The following is a 22,609-nucleotide window of genomic DNA, read 5'->3' as shown; positions in this document are numbered from 1 at the left end:
TGTTATATCTTTCTTCTTGGATCGATCCCTTGATCATTATGTAGTGTCCTTCTTTGTCTCTTCTGATAGTATTAATTTTAAAGTCTATTTTGTCTGATATAAGAATTGCTACTCCAGCTTTCTTTGGTTTCCATTTGCATGGAATATCTTTTTCCATCCCCTTACTTTCAGTCTGTATGTGTCTCTAGGTCTGAAGTGGGTCTCTTGTAGACAGCATATACATGGGTCTTGTTTTTGTATCTTTTCAGCCAATCTGTGTCTTTTGGAGGGAGCATTTAGTCCATTTACATTTAAGGTAATAATCGATATGTATGTTCTTATTCCCATTTTCTTAATTGTTTTGGGTTCATTATTGTAGGTCTTTTCCTTCTCTTGTGTTTTTGTCTAGAGAAGTTCCTTTAGCATTTGTTGTAAAGCTGGTTTGGTGGTGCTGAACTCTCTCAGCTTTTGCTTGTCTGTAAAGGTTTTAATTTCTCCATCAAATCTGAATGAGATCCTTGCTGGGTAGAGTAATCTTGGTTGCAGGTTTTTCTCCTTCATCACTTTCAGTATGTCCTGCCACTCCCTTCTGGCTTGTAGAGTTTCTGCTGAGAGATCAGCTGTTAACCTTATGGGGATTCCCTTGTGTGTTATTTGTTGTTTTTCCCTTGCTGCTTTTAATATGCTTTCTTTGTATTTAATTTTTGACAGTTTGATTAATATTTGTCTTGGCGTATTTCTCCTTGAATTTGTCCTGTATGGGACTCTCTGTGCTTCCTGGACTTGATTAACTATTTCCTTTCCCATATTAGGGAAGTTTTCAACTATAATCTCTTCAAATATTTTCTCAGTCCCTTTCTTTTTCTCTTCTTCTTCTGGAACCCCTATAATTCGAATGTTGGTGCGTTTAATGTTGTCCCAGAGGTCTCTGAGACTGTCCTCCGTTCTTTGCATTCTTTTTTCTTTATTCTGCTCTGCAGTAGTTATTTCCACTATTTTATCTTCCAGGTCACTTATCCGTTCTTCTGCCTCATTTATTCTGCTATTGATCCCATCTAGAGTATTTTTCATTTCATTTATTGTGTTGTTCATCATTGTCTGTTTTGTCTTTATTTCTTCTAGGTCCTTGTTAACTGTTTCTTGCATTTTGTCCATTCTATTTCCAAGATTTTGGATCATCTTTACTATCATTATTCTGAATTCTTTTTCAGGTAGACTGCCTATTTCGTCTTCATTTGTTAGGTCTGGTGCCCTTTTATCTTGCTCCTTCATCTGCTGTGTGTTTCTCTGTCTTCTCCTTTTGCTTATCTTACTGTGTTTGGGTTCACCTTTTTGCAGGCTGCAAGTTTGTAGTTCCTGTTGTTTTTGATGTCTGTCTCCAGTGGCTAAGGTTGGTTCAGTGGGTTGTGTAGGCTTCCTGGTGGAGGGGACTAGTGGCTGTGTTGTGGTGTATGAGGCTAGATCTTGTCTCTCTAGTGGGCAGGTCCACGTCTGATGGTGTGTTTTGGGGTGTCTGTGGACTTACTATGATTTTAGGCAGCCTCTCTGCTAGTGGGTGGGGTTGTGTTCCTGTCTTGCTATTTGCTTGGCATAGGTTGTCCAGCAGTGTAGCTTGCTGGTCGTTGAGTGAAGCTGGGTAACAGCTGTGATATCTTGAATCAATTATTTAACGTCTCTAAACTTCAGCTTTTGTACCTATACTTGGGCAGCAACGGGCTCCCTTCTTCTTCCCTTGCCTCACAAAACCAGGTGTGTGTGGGGGGGCGCAGTTGAAGAGAGTGCGGGGAAGTCGACTATAAACTCTCCTTACTTCTCGGGTCTGTCCATTGGCAAGCCCTTCTGGACCAGTCAACATTTACTTTCCTCATATCATATAAAAAGAGCAGTACCCTCATCTACAAGAAAGGTCCAAAATTCATGGTCATGACTTGTGCATGTTTTTTTAAAGAGCAAACTGTAAAAACATACCGACGCCCAAACACTAACACACAGTCGAAAACACACCCACGTGCTATGTCTTCTCCCCGAATGCTAATAATTTTTTAATGTGATAAATCTAGGGAAAATCATGCTTATGTCACCAAGCAAGGATACTTAGTGTTCAGTTATTTTCAATCTGAAATGCATATTTTGATTTGGGTACATTACTTCCTAATGTACTTTGACCCTTGATATTGCTGCCCTCATTCTGCCCACTAGAATGTGTGTTAAGTGTGAGCAGGGAGCACACTGGTCTTGTTAATGTTTGTATTGGCAGTGAAAAGCACAGTACCAGGATCATTGAAGGTGTTCAATAAATATGTTGAAAAGTAGAGGACATGCATGGAAGGGGAAAAGCAGCATGTCCAAAGAAGGGCCTCTGGAGTGTGGAGTTCTGGAGTTTGGAGAAAGAGATGGCCACTAGAATCCTGGAAGAATGCCAAAAGAACTCTCTACAAATGTATATAAATAAGTTGAAGAGACCTCCAGCTCCACGTAATATCAAACGGTGAAAATCTCCGAGAGATCTCTGTCTCAATGCCAAGACCCAGCTCCACTCAACAACCAGCAAGCTACAGTGCTGGACACCCTATGCCAAACAACTAGCAAGACAGGAACACAATCCCACCCATTAGCAGAGAGGCTGCCTAAAATCATAATAACGTCACAGATACCCCAAAACACACCACCAGACGTGGACTGCCCACCAGAAAGACAAGATCCAGCCTCATCCACCAGAACACAGGCAGTAGTCCACTCCACCAGGAAGCCTACACAACCCACTGAACCAACCTTAGCCACGGGGCCAGACACCAAAAACAACGGGAACTACGAACCTGCAGCCGGTGAAAAGGAGACCCCAAACACAGTAAGTTAAGCAAAATGAGAAGACAAAGAAACACACAGCAGATGAAGGAGCAAGATAAAAACCCACCAGACCTAACAAATGAAGAGGAAATAGGCAGTCTACCTGAAAAAGAATTCAGAATAATGATAATAAAGATGACCCAAAATCTTGGAAATAGAATGGAGAAAATACAAGAACCGTTTAACAAGCACATAGAAGAACTAAAGAGTAAACAGACAATCATGAACAACACAATAAATGAAAGTAAAAATTCTCTAGAAGGGATCAATAGCAGAGTAACTGAGGCAGAAGAATAGATAAGTGACCTGGAAGATAAAATACTAGAAATATCTACTGCAGAGCAGAATAAAGAAAAAAGAATGCAAAGAACGGAGGACAGTCTCAGAGACTTCTGGGACAACATTAAACACACCAACGTTCGAATTATAGGGGTCCCAGAAGAAGAAGAGAAAAAGAAAGGGACTGAGAAAATATTTGAAGAGATTATAGTTGAAAACTTCCCTAATATGAGTAAGGAAATAGTTAAGTCCAGGAAGCACAGAGAGTACCATACAGGATAAATCCAAGGAGAAACATGCCAAGAAACATATTAATCAAACTATCAAAAATTAAATACAGGGCTTCCCTGGTGGCGCAGTGGTTGAGAGTCCGCCTGCCGATGCAGGGGACACGGGTTCGTGCCCCAGTTCGGGAAGATCCCAAGTGCCGTGGAGTGGCTAGGCCCGTGAGCCATGGCTGCTGAGCCTATGCGTCCGGAGCCTGTGCTCCGCAATGGGAGAGGCCACAACAGTGAGAGGCCCGTGTACTGCACAAAAAAAAAAAAAAAAATTAACTACAAAGAAAAATATTAAAAGCAGCAAGGGAAAAACAACAAATAACACACAAGGGAATCCCCATAAGGTTAACAGCTGATCTTTCAGCAGAAACTCTGCAAGCCAGAGGGAGTGGCAGGATATATTTAAAGTGATGAAAAGGAAGAACCTACAACCAAGATTACTCTACCCAGCAAGGATCTCATTCAGATTTGATGGAGAAATTAAAACCTTTACAGACAAGCAAAAGCTAAGAGAATTCAGCACCACCAAACCGGCTTTACAACAAATGTTAATGGAACTTTTCTAGGCCGGAAACACTAGAGAAGGAAAAGACCTACAATAACAAAACCAAAACAATTAAGAAAATGGGAATAGGAACATATATGTTGATAATTACCTTAAATGTAAATGGATTAAATGCTCCAACCAAAAGACATAGACTGGATGAATGGATACAAAAACAAGACCCATATACATGCTGTCTACAAGATACCTACTTCAGACCTGGGGACACATACAGACTGAAAGGGAGGGGATGGAAAAAGATATTCCATGCAAATGGAAATCAAAAGAAAGCTGGAGTAGCAACTCTCATATCAGACAAAATAGTCTTTAAAATAAAGACTATTACAAGAGACAGAGAAGGACACTACATAATGATCAAGGGATCGATCCAAGAAGAAGATATAACAATTGTAAATATTTACGCACCCAACATAGGAGCACCTCAACACATAAAGGCAAATACTAACAGAGGTAAAAGGGGATATCAACAGTAACACAATCATAGCAGGGGACTTTAACACCCCACTTTCACCAATGGACAGATCATCCAAAAGGAAAATAAATAAGGAAACACAAGATATAAATGATACATTAAACAATATGGACTTAATGGATATTTACAGGACATTCCATCCAAAAACAACAGAATACACTTTCTTCTCAAGTGCTCATGGAATGTTCTCCAGGACAGATCATATCATGGGTCACAAGTCAAGCCTTGGTAAATTTAAGAAAACTGAAATCATATCAGGTATCTTTTCTGACCACAATGCTATGAATAGATATCAATTACAGGAAAAATCTGTAAAAAATACAAACACATGGAGGCTAAGCAATACACTACTTAATAACCAAAAGATCACTGAAGAAATCAAAAAGGAAATAAAAAAATACCTAGAAACCAATGAAAATGAAAACACAATGACTCAAAACCTATTGCATGCAGCAAAAGCAGTTCTAAGAGGGAAGTTTATAGCAATGCAATCCTACCTTAAGAAACAAGAAACATCTAAAATAACAACCTAACCTTACACCTAAAGCAATTAGAGAAAGAAGAACAAAAAACCCCCAAAGTTAGCAGAAGGAAAGAAATCATAAAGATCAGATCAGAAATAAATGAAAAAGAAATGAAGGAAACGATAGCAAAGATCAATAAAACTAAAAGCTGGTTCTTTGAGAAGATAAACAAAATTGACAAACCATTAGCCAGACTCATAAAGAAAAAAGGGGAGAAGACTCACATCAATAGAATTATAAATGAAAAAGGGGAAGTAACAATTGACACTGCAGAAATACAAAGGATCATGAGAGATTACTAAAAGAAACTATATACCAATAATATGGACAACCTGGAAGAAATGGACAAATTCTTACAAATTCACAACCTTCCAAGATTGAACCAGGAAGAAATAGAAAATATGAACAGACCAATCACAAGCACTGAAATTGAAACTGTGATTAAAAATCTTCCAACAAACAAAAGCCCAGGACCAGATGGCTTCACTGGCGAATTCTATCAAACATTTAAAGAAGAGCTAACACCTATCCTTCTCAAACTCTTCCAAAATATAGCAGAGGGAGGAACACTCCCAAATTCATTAAACGAGGCCAGCATCACCCTGATACCAAAACCAGACAATGATGTCACAAGGAAAGAAAACTATAGGCCACTATCACTGATGATCATAGATGCAAAAATCCTCAACAAAATACCAGCAAACAGAATCCAACAGCACATTGAAAGGATCATACACCATGATCAAGTGGGGTTTATTCCAGGAATGCAAGGATTCTTCAATATACGCAAATCAATCAATGTGATAAACCATATTAACAAATTGAAGGAGAAAAACCATATGATCATCTCAACAGATGCAGAGAAAGCTTTTGACAAAATTCAACACTCATTTATGTTAAAACCCTCCGGAAAGTAGGCATAGAGGGAACTTTCCTCAACATCATAAAGGCCATATATGACAAACCCACAGCCAACATCATCCTCAATGGTGAAAAACTGAAAGCATTTCCACTAAGATCAGGAAGAAGACAAGGTTGCCCACTCTCACCACTCTTATTCAACATAGTTTTGGAAGTTTTAGCCAAGCAATCAGAGAAGAAAAGGAAATAAAAGGAATCCAAATCGGAAAAGAAGAAGTAAAGCTGTCACTCTTTGCAGATGACATGATACTCTACATAGAGAATCCTAAAGATGCTACCAGAAAACTACTAGAGCTAATCAATGAATTTGGTAAAGTAGCAGGATACAAAATTAATGCACAGAAATCTCTGGCATTCCTATACAGTAATGATGAAAAATCTGAATGTGAAATTAAGAAAACACTCCTATTAACCACTGCAACAAAAAGAATAAAATACCTAGGAATAAACCTACCTAAGGAGACAAAAGACCTGTATGCAGAAAATTAAGACACTGTGATGAAAGAAATTAAAGATGATACAAACAGATGGAGAGATATACCATGTTCTTGGATTGGAAGAATCAACATTGTGAAAATGACTCTACTACCCAAAGCAATCTATAGATTCAATGCAATCCCTATCAAACTACCACTGGCATTTTTCACAGAACTAGAACAAAAAATTTCACAATTTGTATGGAAACACAAAAGACCCCGAATAGCCAAAGCAATCTTGAGAACAAAAAATGGAGCTGGAGGAATCAGGCTGCCTGACTTCAGACTATACTACAAAGCTACAGTAATCAAGACAGTATGGTACTGGCACAAAAACAGAAAGATAGATCAATGGAATAGGATAGAAAGCCCAGAGATAAACCCATGCACATATGGTCACCTTATCTTTGATAAAGGTGGCAGGAATATACAGTGGAGAAAGGACAGCCTCTTCAATAAGTGGTGCTGGGAAAATTGGATAGGTACATGTAAAAGTATGAGATTAGATCACTCCCTAACACCATACACAAAAATAAGCTCAAAATGGATTAAAGACCTAAATGTAAGGCCAGAAACTATCAAACTCTTAGAGGAAAACATAGGCAGAACACTCTATGACATAAATCACAGCAAGATCCTTCTTGACCCATCTCCTAGAGTAATGGAGATAAAAACAAAAATAAACAAATGGGACCTAATGAAACTTCAAAGCTTTTGCACAGCAAAGGAAACCATAAACAAGACCAAAAGAAGGCCCTCAGAATGGGAGAAAGTATTTGCAAACAAAGCAACTGACAAAGGATTAATCTCCAAAATTTACAAGCAGCTCATGCAGCTCAATATCCAAAACACAAACAACCCAATCCAAAAATGGGCAGAGGACCTAAACAGACATTTCTCCAAAGAAGATATACAGATTGCCCACAGACACATGTAAGAATGCTCAACATCATTAATCATTAGAGAAATGCAAATCAAAACTACAATGCGATATCATCTCACACCAGTCAGAATGGCCATCATCAAAAAATCTACAAACAATAAATGCTGGAGAGGGTGTGGAGAAAAGGGAACCCTCATACACTGCTGGTGGGAATGTAAATTGATATAGCCACTATGGAGAACAGTATGGAGGTTCCTTAAAAAACTAAAAATAGATCTACCATAAGACCCAGTGATCCTACTACTATGCGTATACCCTGAGAAAACCATAATTCAAAAAGAGTCATGTACCAAAATGTTCATTGCAGCTCTATTTACAATAGCCAGGAGATGGAAGCAACCTAAGTGTTCATCGACAGATGAATGGATAAAGATGTGGCACATATATACAATGGAATATTACTCAGCCATAAAAAGAAATGAAATTGAGTTATTTCTAGTGAGGTGGATGGACCTAGAGTCTGTCATACAGAGTGAAGTAAGTCAGAAAGAGAAAAACAAATACTGTATGCTAACACATATATATGCAATCTAAAAAAAAAAAAGTCATGAAGAACCTAGGGGTAAGATGGGAATAAAGACGCAGACCTACTAGAGAATGGACTTGAGGACATGGGGAGGGGGAACGGTAAGCTGGGACAAAGTGAAAGTGGTAGTGTATATATGGACATATGTACACTACCAGTTGTGAAGTGGGTGGCTGGTGGGAAGCAGCCGGATAGCACAGGGAGATCAGCTCGGTGCTTTGTGACCAGCTGGAGGGGTGGGATAGGGATCGTGGGAGGGAGGGAGATGCAAGAGGGAGGAGATATGGGGATATATGTGTATGTATGACTGATTCCCTTTGTTATAAGGCAGAAGCTAACACACCATTTAAAGCAATTATACTCCAATGAAAACGTTAATAAATAAATAAATAAGTTGAATCCAAGAGGTTCAAGTTATGACAGTGATGGGCCTGGAGCTCATACACCTGGGTCCTCCATCTAGGAAGGAATTGTCTATCCAGCTGCTGGGCCTACTGTCAGGAGACAAGCTTTAGCTATCAGTTCCTGGGATTGCCTCAGCTGCAGAGAATGGTCTCACCTAAGGACACCTATGTTAGGGTAGCTTAAATCTAACGACCAAAGAAGATGGGAATATAGCTGTCTGGCCATTTTAGCGAAACAGGAAAACTCTAGGCCATATTTAGCTCCAGAGTTCTCTGTCAGGTCAGCCAACTTTTCCTGCTACCCCGTCTTGCTTTGCTTTTATACCCTCCCTTCCATATCTGTAGATTCCAGGAGTACTCCTCAATGAACATCCTGCACACTAAAAAAAGAAAAGAAAATTAAATGTAGGATTGTGTGAGATTTGAATGATAAAGTTAAGATGGAAGTAGGGTCTCTCCAATACTGTAAATAAATTTGATGCATAAGTATTCATGTTACTCTGTTGAGTCTTTTCAGACTTCCCCTATAATTATGTATTTAAACAAATGACTAATATCAACCCAGATGAGCCTACAACTAGGCAATCTAGATATAGGTACTCTGATCTTCACTTAACAAAGACTACTAAGAAACCCAAAAGCCTGGTAAAGAGACCCCACTTCAAACAGAACTTAGGAAGCCACGCCAAGGTATAATGACTTTGAACTTATTAACCTATGTTGTGCAGGTAACTTAACTCACCCTGCACAAGTTGGTCAGTGGACCAGCAACCTCAGTATCACCTGGGAGCCTGTTAGAAATGCAGAATCCTGGGGCTCACCCCAGATCTACTTAATCAGATTCTGCATTTTAACAAGACCCCCCAGATCGTTTATATGCTCAGTAAAGTTTGAGAAGCACCGTAGAGCACAACAGGTCTAGAACCACAGGACTTAAGATTTTGCAGTGATCGTTTCCAGAATATAAAACAACTATGTATGAAATGTTTAAAGGGAAAAAAAAAAAGATGGAATTACAAAAATGAGCAGGCAAACTTTTAAAGAAGCAAATAGAACTTCTGGAATGGAAAAAATATAATTGTTTAAAAATACTCAAACTGTCATAAAACAAATTAAACACAAGAATCTATCGTTTGTTGCTTCAGCTGACTCTTACACATGGTACTTTCTTCCTTTCCTATGTGTGATTTTTGACTGTAAGTACGTATTTGATTGATTATAAAAATCTGGGCCTGCATGGGGTTCTTTCCTCTGCAGAGGTTTGCATTTATTTCTGCCAGGAGTCCAGAGGTTCTACTAGTGTGGTCCCACTCCAGCTCTCATCCAGGTTCCCTGGCTTAATCCATCAGTCTCAGGTTTACATCACTTCTCCACCTTCTCACTGACTAGAGCCTAGTCTCCTGGCACCACTGATGTTGGCAGCTGCCCCCAAGGGAACTGCACCCTCTGTAAGCACCCACCATTTTGGTTTCAGCTACTGGTTTGTTAGTTGTTTCATTTTCCTCTCTTGGGGGTATGATATAAAATATAGTTTTTCAAAATATATCATCTAGTTCTTTCTTAGTGGAAACAAATTATCTAGTTCACCATACTGTGGAAAGCAGACTCTACTAAAACTCTTTGTCATTTATTAGCTATTAGGTTAAATCACACACCAGTATGGCTGAACCAGTCTAGCAGCTCTTAGACACAAAGTATGCTCTGGCATGGACACTGGGGACCACAGAGATCTGATAGAAATGTACTACAAAGACAGAGACCCATGTTAATCACTATCTTTTTGCCAATATCCTGTTCTAGGCATTATTTATTTGCAGAGAAGGCAAAATCTGGTTATGGCTTTTCAGCTATTTCTAACTGAATCAAATATAAACTGACACCTTTCCTGAAAATATGTCAGATAAAACGAAAAGAAAAGCCTTACCTTCTGAATAGCTTTGGACTTAATTAAAGACACCCCTTTACTTCATGTACATGATAGATGAACATTTACACACACACACCACACACACACACACACACACACACACACACACACACTCGTACAAGATAATAGAAGGTGACACCATCGTTCTCCATTTTATTAAGGATAAAAGCTTTAGGATTTAGAATTGGAGTTAATGTGTGTCCACTAAAGCTGGCTCTTGTCAAGTTCCTTAACGTTATCCCCAAGTCTTGGTCATGCTAACTCTGGGGTTGAGGAATGCTCTGGTGGAACCTATCTCTAGCAGAATTCTGACCCATTGAATGGCCCTTCTTCGGGGAGGGAGTGTAAGGCAGGATAGTGGTTTCCATGGCAACCCTTGACTTACACAGCATCCAGCTTTGTCCCATTGAAAGCATGTCCTTGGATTGAAGTAAAGCCATTGTTGTATAGTTTCCTATAATCAACAGAGAGAGGAGAAATCAGTGACCTATACGAGGTAGTGCTGGCCCTTCTCTGAGGGTTGTGCTTCACTTCTTCAGTGCCAGAGATGTGCATGAAGGTTCTTAGGCCCTACAAGAAAACTTTACAGTACGTCTTATTTGGGACATGGAATAGTGTTTTTCAGTTTGAATCCCCATTCTCCAGTCTTAGCTCCTAAGCTGTTTCCCAGAAGCAGATTCACTTTAATGAGCAAAGATTTGCAATCATTAAGGATTTTTTAAAAAATGTTCTACATATACTCAAAAAACTGGGGTTTCAGGAAATAGTTAACCCAATGTCAATAATGGAGGAGTAAGTGCAGTTTCTCAAGATGAGCACTTTAAAAGACATTATTCATCTGAATGCATAGGTTTTATATTTTTCTCTTTAAAATGTTATTTCACATTTATAGTCATATTTTTAATCCTCAGGGTGTATCATACATTAAATGCTTAATTAAATGGTTGAGGACTGAATTAAATTGAACTTCAAAAACAAATCTAAGAAAATAGATAGACCATGGCCTTTTGGGGAAGTTTTAATGTTTTAACTTGTTGCTATGTTTCTGCAACTAATTAATTCATACAATGATTCCAAGGGCTGGACTGAAGCATTATCTCCTCTATTTCCTAGTCAGGTTATTGAGATATGGAGGTGATTTGCCAAAGCCACACTGATGCACAGCTGTCGGGAATCAGGATTTCTGAACTCAAAAGCAATTCTTCCCACCCACCAAAAGGACACATCCTTTCTGCTGGAAAAGGAGCTCCAGCCATGGGAACTCTGGTCTACACAGGGGTGCATGGGGGTTCCTGGGGGCTACTGTCATGAGATAAGAGAAGGCTGCCATGTCCACAGTCAGGCACAGTGAGTGGCGATTGTAGGGGAACTCTGAAAACTACTGCAGTGCCTCCTGTGAGCTCTAGTAACACAGTTAAGAAGCACACAGGAGACTCCAAACTTGGAATTAGACCTGGCTCTGTCACTTCATAGTAGGTGACCCTGAGAACTTCTCAACCTCAGTTATCCGCAGTTTTCCTTGTCTGTAAAAATATGATAAAATAATACCTAATCAAAAGGTTACTGGGAGGATAAAACAGCTATACATTTAATAAGTAAGGTGTGGACACTTATGAGACAACCATGTTAAAACGAATACCTTGCAAACTTGGATTTATCTTATGTAGCTGTGAAGAACTAAGAGGCAATCCTTGTTTGTTTTTTATTTTGTTTAAAATAATTACACAATGAGTTTATTTCCTGCTACTAAGGTGTCCTGGGGGAGGACTGCAATGCACTGGGATGCTAAGCACAGAGGCTGAGAAAGCTCTATAGGTAAGTTAATTTTTTCTGAACTAGAGTTCATTAATGAAGATGTGAGAATTGTACATTTGGCATTTCTATTTTCCCAAACTTTGCTGAGAGGCCTGGACAATAAAAATGTTCTTTGTTGGAATTACATTACAAAGATTAAATAAAACTCTTATTGGACAAGTAGGTCTCAAAAAGGGAAAATAGTGAAGAAAGAAAAACATAGTAAGGAAAGAAAGAACAAAGGGTTGCAAACTTTGATTGAAATTCTATCCTACCAGGAATATGGGTACAAAGTTTGCTGTTGGACACATACACTTTCACGTTTATAGTTTTTTGAGCATGAGCTTTAAAGAAGCCAGGACTTTTGCAGGTATGTAGAAATAATCATCTGAAAAGATAATGGACAAGCTATGCCATCCCCACCTCTAGATTTCAGGAAAGTTAAGATTCCCTCATTCAGAGGTTTATCAAATGCCTACTGGGCCCCATGCTGGGTGTGAGACAAACAGCAGCTTTCACTTGAGAGGGCTGCTTGGGATATGGGTCCTTAGAAAAAGATGTCAAAAGGTGGAGGTAACATTCTGCAAAGAAATTGAGACTGGTGTTTATATACAATGAGTGGGCACAATGGAAGGCTTTACAGAAGAGGTAAATGGCCTTGAGGTTTGGGGACTGAGCAGGCTAAACCCCAGTCTTTGCTGTGCTGTCAAATGAAATGGTGGCTGAGGAGTCTCTTCTCTTATCAAGAGAGCTCTCGCCATTTATCGAGAAGGATGAATTGAAATGCTCTACTGTGGATAGAGTCCCAGAGGTTGAGATAGCTTCACAGGGTCAAGACTGCTTGACTTGGAATGCTTGGAAACTGCCTCTTCAAAGAGTCGTGTGGAGGCTTGGATCAATTTTGCTGGGGCATAATTCAATCAGGTTTGCATACGATGAAGAACCCTTGGACTGTGGTGTGACTGGAGAAAGGGAGCTGGGTGACAATCTGGGCAAAACCCCCACCAGGCCTGAACCTGGGCAGTGGTACTGAAACTAGAGAGACGGGATCCTTTGGACGTAGTCCCACCTCTACTTTGTAGCTAATTTGATGAGGGAGGGGAATTTTTACCGGCTTGGAGAATTAACTTATCTTTTGTACCTCTATTAGATCTCCTTCATTAGAACAGTTTGTGAATTTCCCTGATCTAGCATATTTTTGAACAACTAAAGAGCAGAGCCCATTCAAACTCTGGAAAAGTGATGATGGAGAGCAGAACTATGTTTTCTATTCAATATCCCTTCATAGGAACTTAATAACAGTTTGTGATGACACAGTTGAAGTATGAGTGCAGAGTATGAAAAGCCCTTAGCATCACCATTTTCTAGCTCAGTGACCTTGGGAAAGTCACTTAAATTTGCTTTAACCCCAGGTTCTTCCTCTATTCAATGGGGATACTAGAACCCAGACTATTATAAGGCCTGCAGGCCAAATCTGGCCCACTGGCTGTTTTTGTAAATAAAATTTTGTTGGAACATAGCTATGCTCATTAGTTTATATATTGTGGATGGCTGCTTTTGCCCTGAAATAGCAGAGTTGAACAGTTGCCACAAAGGCCATGTGGTCTGTAAAATCTGAATGGTCCTTTACAGATAAAGTGCGCTGACCACTTCTGTAACGGAATACTCTCGTCTTGTTACCTAAACCACTTCGTCACCTATAGAGCACCACACCATGAGTCACTACTCTTATTTAACTATGTGAAACCCTCGGTAGACCATAGGGCACATACTATATGGTAGTACGGTTCTTGGATGGCCTGTGGAAATAGTACAGTGACCCAAATAAATATTTCATTGTTGGCAGGAGTGGAACTGGCAATACTCACAGTGTCAAGGTTTCATTGCACAGGCCCTGGAAAGCATTCGCAGGGATCGAAGTCATGTAGGGGTTGTCTGTAATTTCACTGCAGGAGAGGAACAAAAACACCTGGTAAAAAAATGCTTTCTGGGCTTCCCTGGTGGCTCAGTGGTTAAGAATCCGCCTGCCATTGCAGGGGACACGGGTTCAAGCCCTGGTCCGGGAAGATCCCATATATCGCGGAGCAAGTAAGCCCGTGTGCCACAACTGCTGAGCCTGCGCTCTAGAGCCCATGAGCCACAACTACTGAAGCCCACATGCCTAGAGCCCGTGCTCTGCAACAAGAGAAGCCACCGCAATGAGAAGCCCACGCACCGCAATGAAGAGTAGCCCCCGCTTGCCGCAACTAGAGAGCCCGTGTGCAGCAACAAAGAACCAATGCAGCCAAAAATAAATTAAAAAAAAAATGCTTTCCTTCTGGAGCTGGGCTCTTGCTGCATATATGCCCTTAAATAAATAACCTGACACAATTCAGTTTTATCTTATTTCTTTTTAGGTGTCATTGACACTTCTTAGCTGTTGGCGGCTCAGAGGTCCGGTGAGGTGGTGAGAGCTGTCCTAGGTGGACATATACTCAGAGCCACATGTGCAGTGAGCCAGTGAGCTTTGGGATTTGGGCTGAGGTTCTTGACAATCCTCATGTGCAAGGGGAGCAGGTGGGTCTCAGAGATTTCTCATGAATCTCTGACTAATACTTTGTCCAGAGCAACTCGTTTTCTCAGTGTGTGGTACCCCTAAAAAGGGTTGCTAGAATGGGATCAATTGATTTCATTTCATGAGTATTACTGAAGTGCCCTCCACTTGCAAGACATATACTCCTAGAGAACATTTCTATTGCCAGTCTAGTTGCTGGAAGACGGCCTGTATTTTGAACTGAGCTCTTCTGCAGCAAAGAAGCATGGGCATTTTTTCTAACAAAATCCCGAGTTTGGATCCTATCATTCTACATTTTGCTGATTCTGTAGTTCAAACTCAGTCTGTAATTCTCTCTGCATGTGTCCTTTCACTTCTAAACAACTAGTAAGATACTTAACTGTGTCATACGTTTTGGAAAAGAGCACCATGGCCCCATCAGAAGTCACAGGAAGTTTGAGCACCACTCACAGCTGCTCCTTGGGACTCTCCTCAGACAAAACCCCTTAGGTTTTCTATTCCTCAGTTTCCTCATTTGTTTAGTGGAAAAATTGTAACTTCCTTTTATGTCTCGTAAGGTGGTTGAGAGGAGCAAATATGATAACACGTGGGAGAGTGAAAAGCTATGAAAAACTATGTGAAAAATAAAGTATCATCATTATCATCAAATTCCTTCTATTCAAACAATCCCAGCAGCAAACAAATATGCCATAGTATCTCCCATTAAAAACAAAAAAAACAAAAAACGCTTTTTTCCGTATTCAATATGCTCCAAATACTGAGGCATTTTTCTGCTTCTTTTTTGTAGTAAAACTTCCCTAAAGAGTTTGTTATGGTCACTCTCTCTAATTCCCCCTTCTGGTTCTTTCCTGAGCCCACTCCAACCAGACTTCTCCACCCCCAGAACACCACTGGAAGCGTTCTCTTCAGAATCACCGATGCCCCGTATTACTAAACCCAATGGCCATTTCTCAGTCCTTGGCTTACTTCATCCATCAGTGCATTTGTCACAGCTGATCACTGCTTCCTCCGTGAAACAACTGCTTCACTTGGTTTCAACCAACCCCTCTGGCTGCAGCCTAGTTCTTGTCAGTGGCAAGTAAAATATTGCCAAATATTGCATATGTGCACACTTACAGTATGAAGAATACATCAGTGGAATAAACTTTGGTCAGGTCTGGGAATACTCTAAGTCCAGTGTTGAAAATGCCACTAAAGTACATGAAAAAGAAGAACAAGAGAACAGAAATAAGGTAAGAAAATCAACACATAAGAAGTAGAATAATTTAATAGCTAAAAGTATGTGCTCTGAAGTCAGACAAGGATCAACTCCTAAGTCCTTCATTAATTATCTGAGACACCATGGCAAGTTCTAATCCTTGGATGAAATGATGCTCCCTGAAGAATCAAGAATCTAACCCAGTCCACCAGTGTCAATACATCTTTTCTGTTTAGAAGAATCTGGGGATTGTTTGAACCAAGTGGGATTCCTAGAAATAGGAATTCAGGTTTCTTTTCGTGTGTGTGTGTGTGTGTGTGTGTGTGTGTGTGTGTGTGTGTGATTTCCTTGTTTTAACTGGAGGACATTATGCGTGTGTTGGGGGAAGGGAGGGTAGAATAAGGAGAGGATGGGACAGGAAGACAATATAAGTACCCAACTCCAAGCCAGGCTTCTTCTTTCAAACTCTACATTATATTGTGTTCATTATTTTACCAAGAATGGCATTCCCATGGCAGTCACTTGAGAATATCATGGCAGCAGTACCATAAAAATATGTCCAGATAAGGGAGGAAATCAGTCAAAGACAATATCTTCACTCTCCAAAGCTGTGTCATCAGGGCAAAATGTCAAGATTAAAACGTGCATTGACAGCATGAATACAAAAACTCTCAAACTCTGGATGCCTCTCAGACTTAGTTGGTTTAACATTTCTTGCAGCTACTAGAACATAGGTAGTGGATTTAGTGATTTTTTTGAGAGCTTCGGTATGACGTGGTGAGAACTTGTAACTACCAGTAAATCTTTAAAGAAAGTCTTCCAGTAGAGAAAATTCTAGTCCCATTGCTGTACCATCTAAGGCAAATTCTGACCTGACTCCTTCTAGAGGGGAAGACATATGACTTGAAGAGGAAGCAGAGCCTGAGGTCTCAAAAAAGCAAATGGGACGTTCTAAATAACAAAGGAGAGATGTAAGATTCCATGAGGTATATTTGAAGAACAGTAAAAAAAGTAGTTCAATTGCAACAGCTGTTCATGTGGAAGAGTGGGGTGGGGAGACCCAGAGTTAAGTGGGGACCATATCAAAAAGGGCTGGAAATGCCATATTAGGGACTTGGACCAAGACCTGTCTATTCTTCAAAACCCCGAACAAGTCCATCTCCTGGATGTCTCCTCTAATTACCTGCACCCCCAGATAATGTATGTACCTCTTATTTGTCACTTACCATTCTCCTAGGAGAGGAACTTTTCAATCCCATATATAATATCTTCTTTAACTAGATTGTAAGCTTCTTGAAGGCAAGGACAATGTTTTTTTTATCCTACATGTTCCCCACTGAGCCCTGCACATAGCAGGGGACCATCATATCAAAGAGTTACTGATGGATTGGAACTCAAAGTCCACACAGGAGCAATTGCCTTGTGCTATAAGTTTTTATTACTCCCCAGATATCCTTTCAGCCACATTTCCCATCCATATCCTCTTCTGTTCTCCTGGCATCTCCCACCCCTACCTCTTCAGTACCGAACTATTTTTCATTCCCCAAACAAGGCATGTGGTTCCACACCTTTGCATCTTTATCATGCTATCCCATCCACTTGTATTTCTCTTCTACCCCTCCCCCTCCTTTTCCTGGATAAACTCTATTCATCCTTAAAGACTAATTTCATAAAATACATTTGGATATATACTTTTATTTAAAATCCCTAGATGGAAATGAACTAATATATTAATAGTGATTATTTCTGAGTATTGGGATTAAGGTTGGCTTTTTTTTCTTCATAATGTTTTTGTGTTCTAATTTTTTACAATGCATGTAAGCAAGAAAGAAGGGAAGAAAGGAAGGTACCCAGAAGACCTGAGGCCATACACACACATCCACTGAACACACTTCCTTGAGTACCTAGGCAGTAGGCGCTAAGCAGTAAAGATACAACAGAGAACAAAAATGTTGTGGTCCCTGCTCTCATTGAGGTTACAGTTAGCTCACAAGGTGCCACCAAATAAAGCAGTAAGTGCTGTCCCTTCCATTTTTGTCCCCCTAGCTCTAAGAGATGAGGTTTTACCCTTTTTAGTTTTCTGTTTGTTTTTGTGTAACAGTCACTCTAATATTGTGATACCCATTTCCTAACAAAATTGACCAGTGGGCTTTCAGAGGTTTTTGTTTTGTTTTGTTATATTCATTTAAAGACCATATATACATGATGGCATTTTCTCCCTCATGTCTCTTGGGGCAGGTATCTTGTCCCAGCATTATGTGTTGACTTTTGAATAGGTTTTTAAAATGTGGATCATTTCACCTGTTACCTTGCCTTGTGGGAAAAGGTGAGGAGTAAGTCACAGGATGTGATTTGCTCCAGGCCACACACCACTAAAATGGCCCACATCATCCTAGGGATATTCCTACATTATAATTCTCTTAAAAAAAAAAAAAAGGTAGGAAGGCACAGGAGTTAATACTTACAGGAACTTTAGAAGGGGGAGCTCTTTCAGGGCGCCACGGTCTATGTAAGTTAAGCTTCTGGTATTCCGAATCTCTCTGTAAAAGTACAGGAAACATATTCACTGTAATATATCCCTTTCTGTTCTTATGAAAGATAAAACAACATAAATCAGGTTTAACAAATGTTCCTGAGACGAATACACATTTACATGGTGCCCCAGGAAATTCTTCTCCCAGGAGCCAGTCCCATCCACAACAAGCTACTTTTTGGCTCCTTTCAGGGACACAGTGGCTGTTCAGCTCTCATCACTGGCTTAGTTTCAATCCATTTAAATTTTGGGGTGACCTTTCTCTTGTCTACAGTCTCAGAGCCTTTTTTCCTTTTAGATTGGAATAGAAAAGAAAAATCTCTCCAATGGTTTGTTAAGGGAAGATATCTTTATTAACAACAGCAAGTAACCTGGCCCTGGAGTGGGGGTCTGAGTGGATTATATAATGGATTACAGCAAGGGAATAAGGTCAGTGAGGCTTCTCTGTCAATTGCTATTTCAGAGGCAGTAGAGGTAGTGAGTATTAAGAGTTCACTTGGGGGCTTCCCTGGTGGCGCAGTGCTTGAGAGTCCGCCTGCCGATGCAGGAGACGCGGGTTCGTGCCCCGTTTCGGGAAGATCCCACATGCCGCGGAGCGGCTGGGCCCGTGAGCCATGGCCGCTGAGCCTGCGCGTCCGGAGCCTGTGCTCCGCAAATGGGAGAGGCCACAACAGTGAGAGGCCCGCATAACGTAAGGAAAAAAAAAAAAAAAAAAAAAGAGTTCACTTGGGTTTATTTTTCTATATCAGTAATTGAAAGCTCTTGAGCACATGTGATAATATCATATATGTCTATAACTTATCTACTTAGGTTTATATACATGCTAATCAAAATGCCCAGTTAGCATTAATGAAATTAGTGCCTGTTTAGAAATAGGCTCTCATTGGTAGAATTAAATGTATTCAACATGTGTAGATTGGTTAAAAGAGTTTAAAGGTCCTCCCTAGGCTTATGTGAAGAGGGTAGGAAAACTTAGTAAGACTTATAGTCTATCCCCTTCTGAATGGCACCTAAGGCTTGATTCCTAAAGGAACCTGCACCTAGTGGTTGCTGGTAAAAACTAGAAGACTTAGAGTCTGGCCTCTGGGATTTTTTAAACAGTTTTACTGAATGAGAATTTCCATTAACTTCATGCGTTGTGATTAGATACAATTAGATGATGTTTAGTAAACTTACAGAATTGTAAAATCAATCATCATCACAATTCAGTTTTAGAACATTTCTGTCAATGACAAAAAATAATCATATGCACATTTGCAATTAATTCCCACCCCCTGCCTCTTGCCAAGGGACCACTGATCTCCTTCCTACCTCTAAATTTGCCTTATGTGGACAGTTCATATAAATGGAATCATAACTATGTAGTCTTGTGCGTCTGGCTTCTTTCATTTAACAGTGTTTGTGAGGTTCATCCACATGTAGCATATGTCAGTAATTTGCTCCCTTTTATTACTGAATAGTTGGATGGACCTGAGATCAAATCTTGGCTCTGCCATTTCTGGCTACATGACCTTAGACAAGTTACCTGACCTCTTTGAGCCATAGTTTCCTCATCTGTAAAATAGGGACAATAATAGTGCCTCTTTCATAAGATTCTTATGAGGGTCAAATAATGTCTATGAGGGGTTTGGCATGTGTCTTAGCTTATGGTGAAGGCTCTATAGGTGATAGTTTTATTATTGTTATTCTCCTGAGTGGAATGAAAGCTGGAGCAGACATTGGAGACTTGGAGTTGGAGGTAATGCAATGTTTGCAAAAATTTAAAAACATAAACCAAACGAACAAAAAAACCCCACTAGGTTTTGCATTTGACAAAGGACAGTGGCTATGAAACAGACCTTGGAAAAGAGAGAGTGGCATTAACTCTGAGAACAGAAACCATCTCCCACTTCCCCTATCTCAGCTTACTGTCTGTTATTAGCATAACCTTCCTGGTCCCTTGTCTTCATTAGCATAACTTTTGCCCAGGAAAATAACTTTATTATTAATTTTGGGAACTTCTTGAAAGACCCATCAATGCTTCAACAGTTTATATCCCAAAACTCTTAGAAACCCTCGCTTCAAAATCTTTGCCTTGTTGTGTCCACTAATCCTAAACTATCATATCACGATCTTTATCCAACCAAGACCCTGCATAGAAAGACCCACTTTCAACTAGATGGTTTAAATTTTGCTCTGGCTTGAAACTAAAAGCCCTGCATCCCTGAAACTCCCTCTATCCTGGGTAAACTAGGACCATTGGCTACCCCACTGCACACTCTCATAGCAATCCCACCTTGCCCCTCTAAGACTATTGGACTCTGTTGAGTTGAGATGCTCTGTGTGGTGAGCAGTAAACTCCTTGCCAGAGCTTTGCATTTGGAGAGGACGGTTCAAACATCTGTCAATCAAACGTAAACCAGTTAGAAGAGTCTGACAACTGAGTGTGGTTTGCAGTCTGGAAAATTGCTCCATGAGTGACTATTGTTGAACAAGTGAACTTGAGTGAGCAGCCCAAGAGAATGTCACAATAAAGGAGTGTAGCCTGGCTGAATCAACTTTAGGGATAGACAATGAAAGGGAAATGAACCACAGCTGTTGGTTACAGCTGATTAAATGAGGCTGGCAACCAACATGGCGGCTGTAAGAGAAGGAGGAGGTGAGAGAGGCTACAGGCAGAGAGACGGAGACACAAAAGAGGAGATGGATTTTTCAGGGAAAATGTATGAGTGAAATAAAGGGGAAAGATGGACAAGAGATACCACAAGAAAACACCAGGCAAAAGAAGCCACCTTCTGAGGTAAGTGGTTAACACTTGTTCGCAAATGACTTTTAAAATATCTCTGCTGAGAGAAAGATAAATACTGTATGAAATCATTTACACGTGGAATCTAAAAGTGCCAAACTCAGAGAAAAAGAGAGTAGAGTGGTGGTGGGATTTTGGGCAGTAGACTGGGGTGAGAGTGTGGGCAGGGGACTGGGGAGATATTGGTTAAAGTGTGCAAGCTTCCAGTTATAAGATTAGCAAATTCTGAGAATCTAATGTACAGCATGGTGATTAGAGCTAAAAATACTGTATTATATCACTGAAAGTTGCAAAAAGAGATCTTAAACGGTCTCACCACAAAAAAGAAATGGTAATTATGTAACAGGACAGAGGTGTTAGCTCATGCAATGGTGAGAATCATTTTGCAGTATATGAGTATACTAAATCAACACACTGTATACCTTAAACTTATACAATGTTATATGTCAATTATATCTCAATAAATCTAGAAAATTAAAATCTCTGCTGAAACAAGGGGAGTGGGGCATGGACTGCCAGTAGTTTAGCTAAATGGAGACCGATGTCAGAAGTGAATGCAGCTGGTATAGCTGTTGCAAAAAAAGCAATGGAGGTGTAGAGGTAAGTACCAGAAACCTCTGACAAGAAGGAGGAAATAGGAGTCCAAACTGGAATGAGTTCCAAGAATGCCTGGGAGGGTGAATTTGAATCACACAATTTTGAGTAAAGCAATTATGGCTCAAGTGTGCAGGAGGCCAGATATGCTGCCAGGAAGCTGGGGACACCGAGAGAAAGAAAACCTATATGCAATTGCAGCACAGAGGGTTGGAATAGAGATGTCCTGCAGGGTGAGTTTGAACAAGAGCTGAAGATGTCAGTGCCTCTGGATCAGCAGCCTGGGTCCCCGAGTGACTGCATGAAGGAAGGCTACCCTGCCCACCTGCTCATCTACCCAGTACTGTCTCATAAAGAAGAAATAAACTTGTTACCTTAGGGTTTACACATTTTTATTTTTGTCTATTTCTTACAGTAATTAGCCTACCCAAACTCATACAATAAGCATCAATAAATTCTTAAAATACAGAGCACACTGTTAATAGTGGTCATCTCCAGGAGAAAGGTTTGGAGGCTAGGAATGTGTGAATTTCACTTTTTATTTTATCTTGTTCAAATGAGGAAAAAAATATAATATAAGCCATGCAAAAAAAAACCCCAAATTAAAAAAAGCAATATATATCCTATATAAAAAATTTTAATATGCAGTGCCAAATAGTCTGCTTAAATCTTCAAGTATGCTCTTCCACAGAGTGGGGTGATTTAGCTGTGTCAGGGAAATACTTGAGGATCTTGAAGCTTATTGAATAGAAAAAAGCCCAGCCTTGGAAAATTATAAGGTGAAAAGGGATTGGGTATATTTATTACTTAGAACAGTTCTACCACTGAGGGAATAGAAGAACTGATTTTAGAGAAGCAGGTAACATCATCCTTATTTTAGAGACAAAACAATGCAGACGCTTAGAAAGGTTAAGTGACTGATCTCCTGTTACACAGTTAGAGGCAACTCTGGGCCTTAAACTAGGAATTCTAACTCCAAATACAGCTTTTTTTTTTTTTTTTTTTTTTTT

The 22,609-nt window shown here is 40.0% G+C and overlaps 1 protein-coding gene across 3 annotated transcripts in view; it reads right to left on the bottom strand.

The window, feature by feature from the left end:
• Nucleotides 1-22,609, bottom strand: part of TSHR (thyroid stimulating hormone receptor) — a 180,902-nt gene that overhangs the window by 40,137 nt on the left and 118,156 nt on the right. For 2 of the 3 annotated variants that reach the window (XM_007470463.1, XM_007470465.1), the window contains exons 4-7: nucleotides 18,153-18,227; nucleotides 15,606-15,680; nucleotides 13,804-13,881; nucleotides 10,527-10,595 (exon numbers count right to left, since the gene is read on the bottom strand). In XM_007470463.1, the coding sequence (XP_007470525.1) occupies nucleotides 10,527-10,595; nucleotides 13,804-13,881; nucleotides 15,606-15,680; nucleotides 18,153-18,227 (297 nt within the window). The remainder of the gene's footprint in view (nucleotides 1-10,526; nucleotides 10,596-13,803; nucleotides 13,882-15,605; nucleotides 15,681-18,152; nucleotides 18,228-22,609) is intronic. The other variant, XM_007470464.1, reaches the window with a different exon arrangement.

The sequence above is a fragment of the Lipotes vexillifer genome, unplaced genomic scaffold, assembly GCF_000442215.2.
Source record: "Lipotes vexillifer unplaced genomic scaffold, Lipotes_vexillifer_v1.1 scaffold841, whole genome shotgun sequence".
Lineage (NCBI taxonomy): Eukaryota > Metazoa > Chordata > Mammalia > Artiodactyla > Lipotidae > Lipotes > Lipotes vexillifer.
Note: the sequence above shows the minus strand (reverse complement) of the source record. Positions and strands in the feature narration are given on the sequence as shown.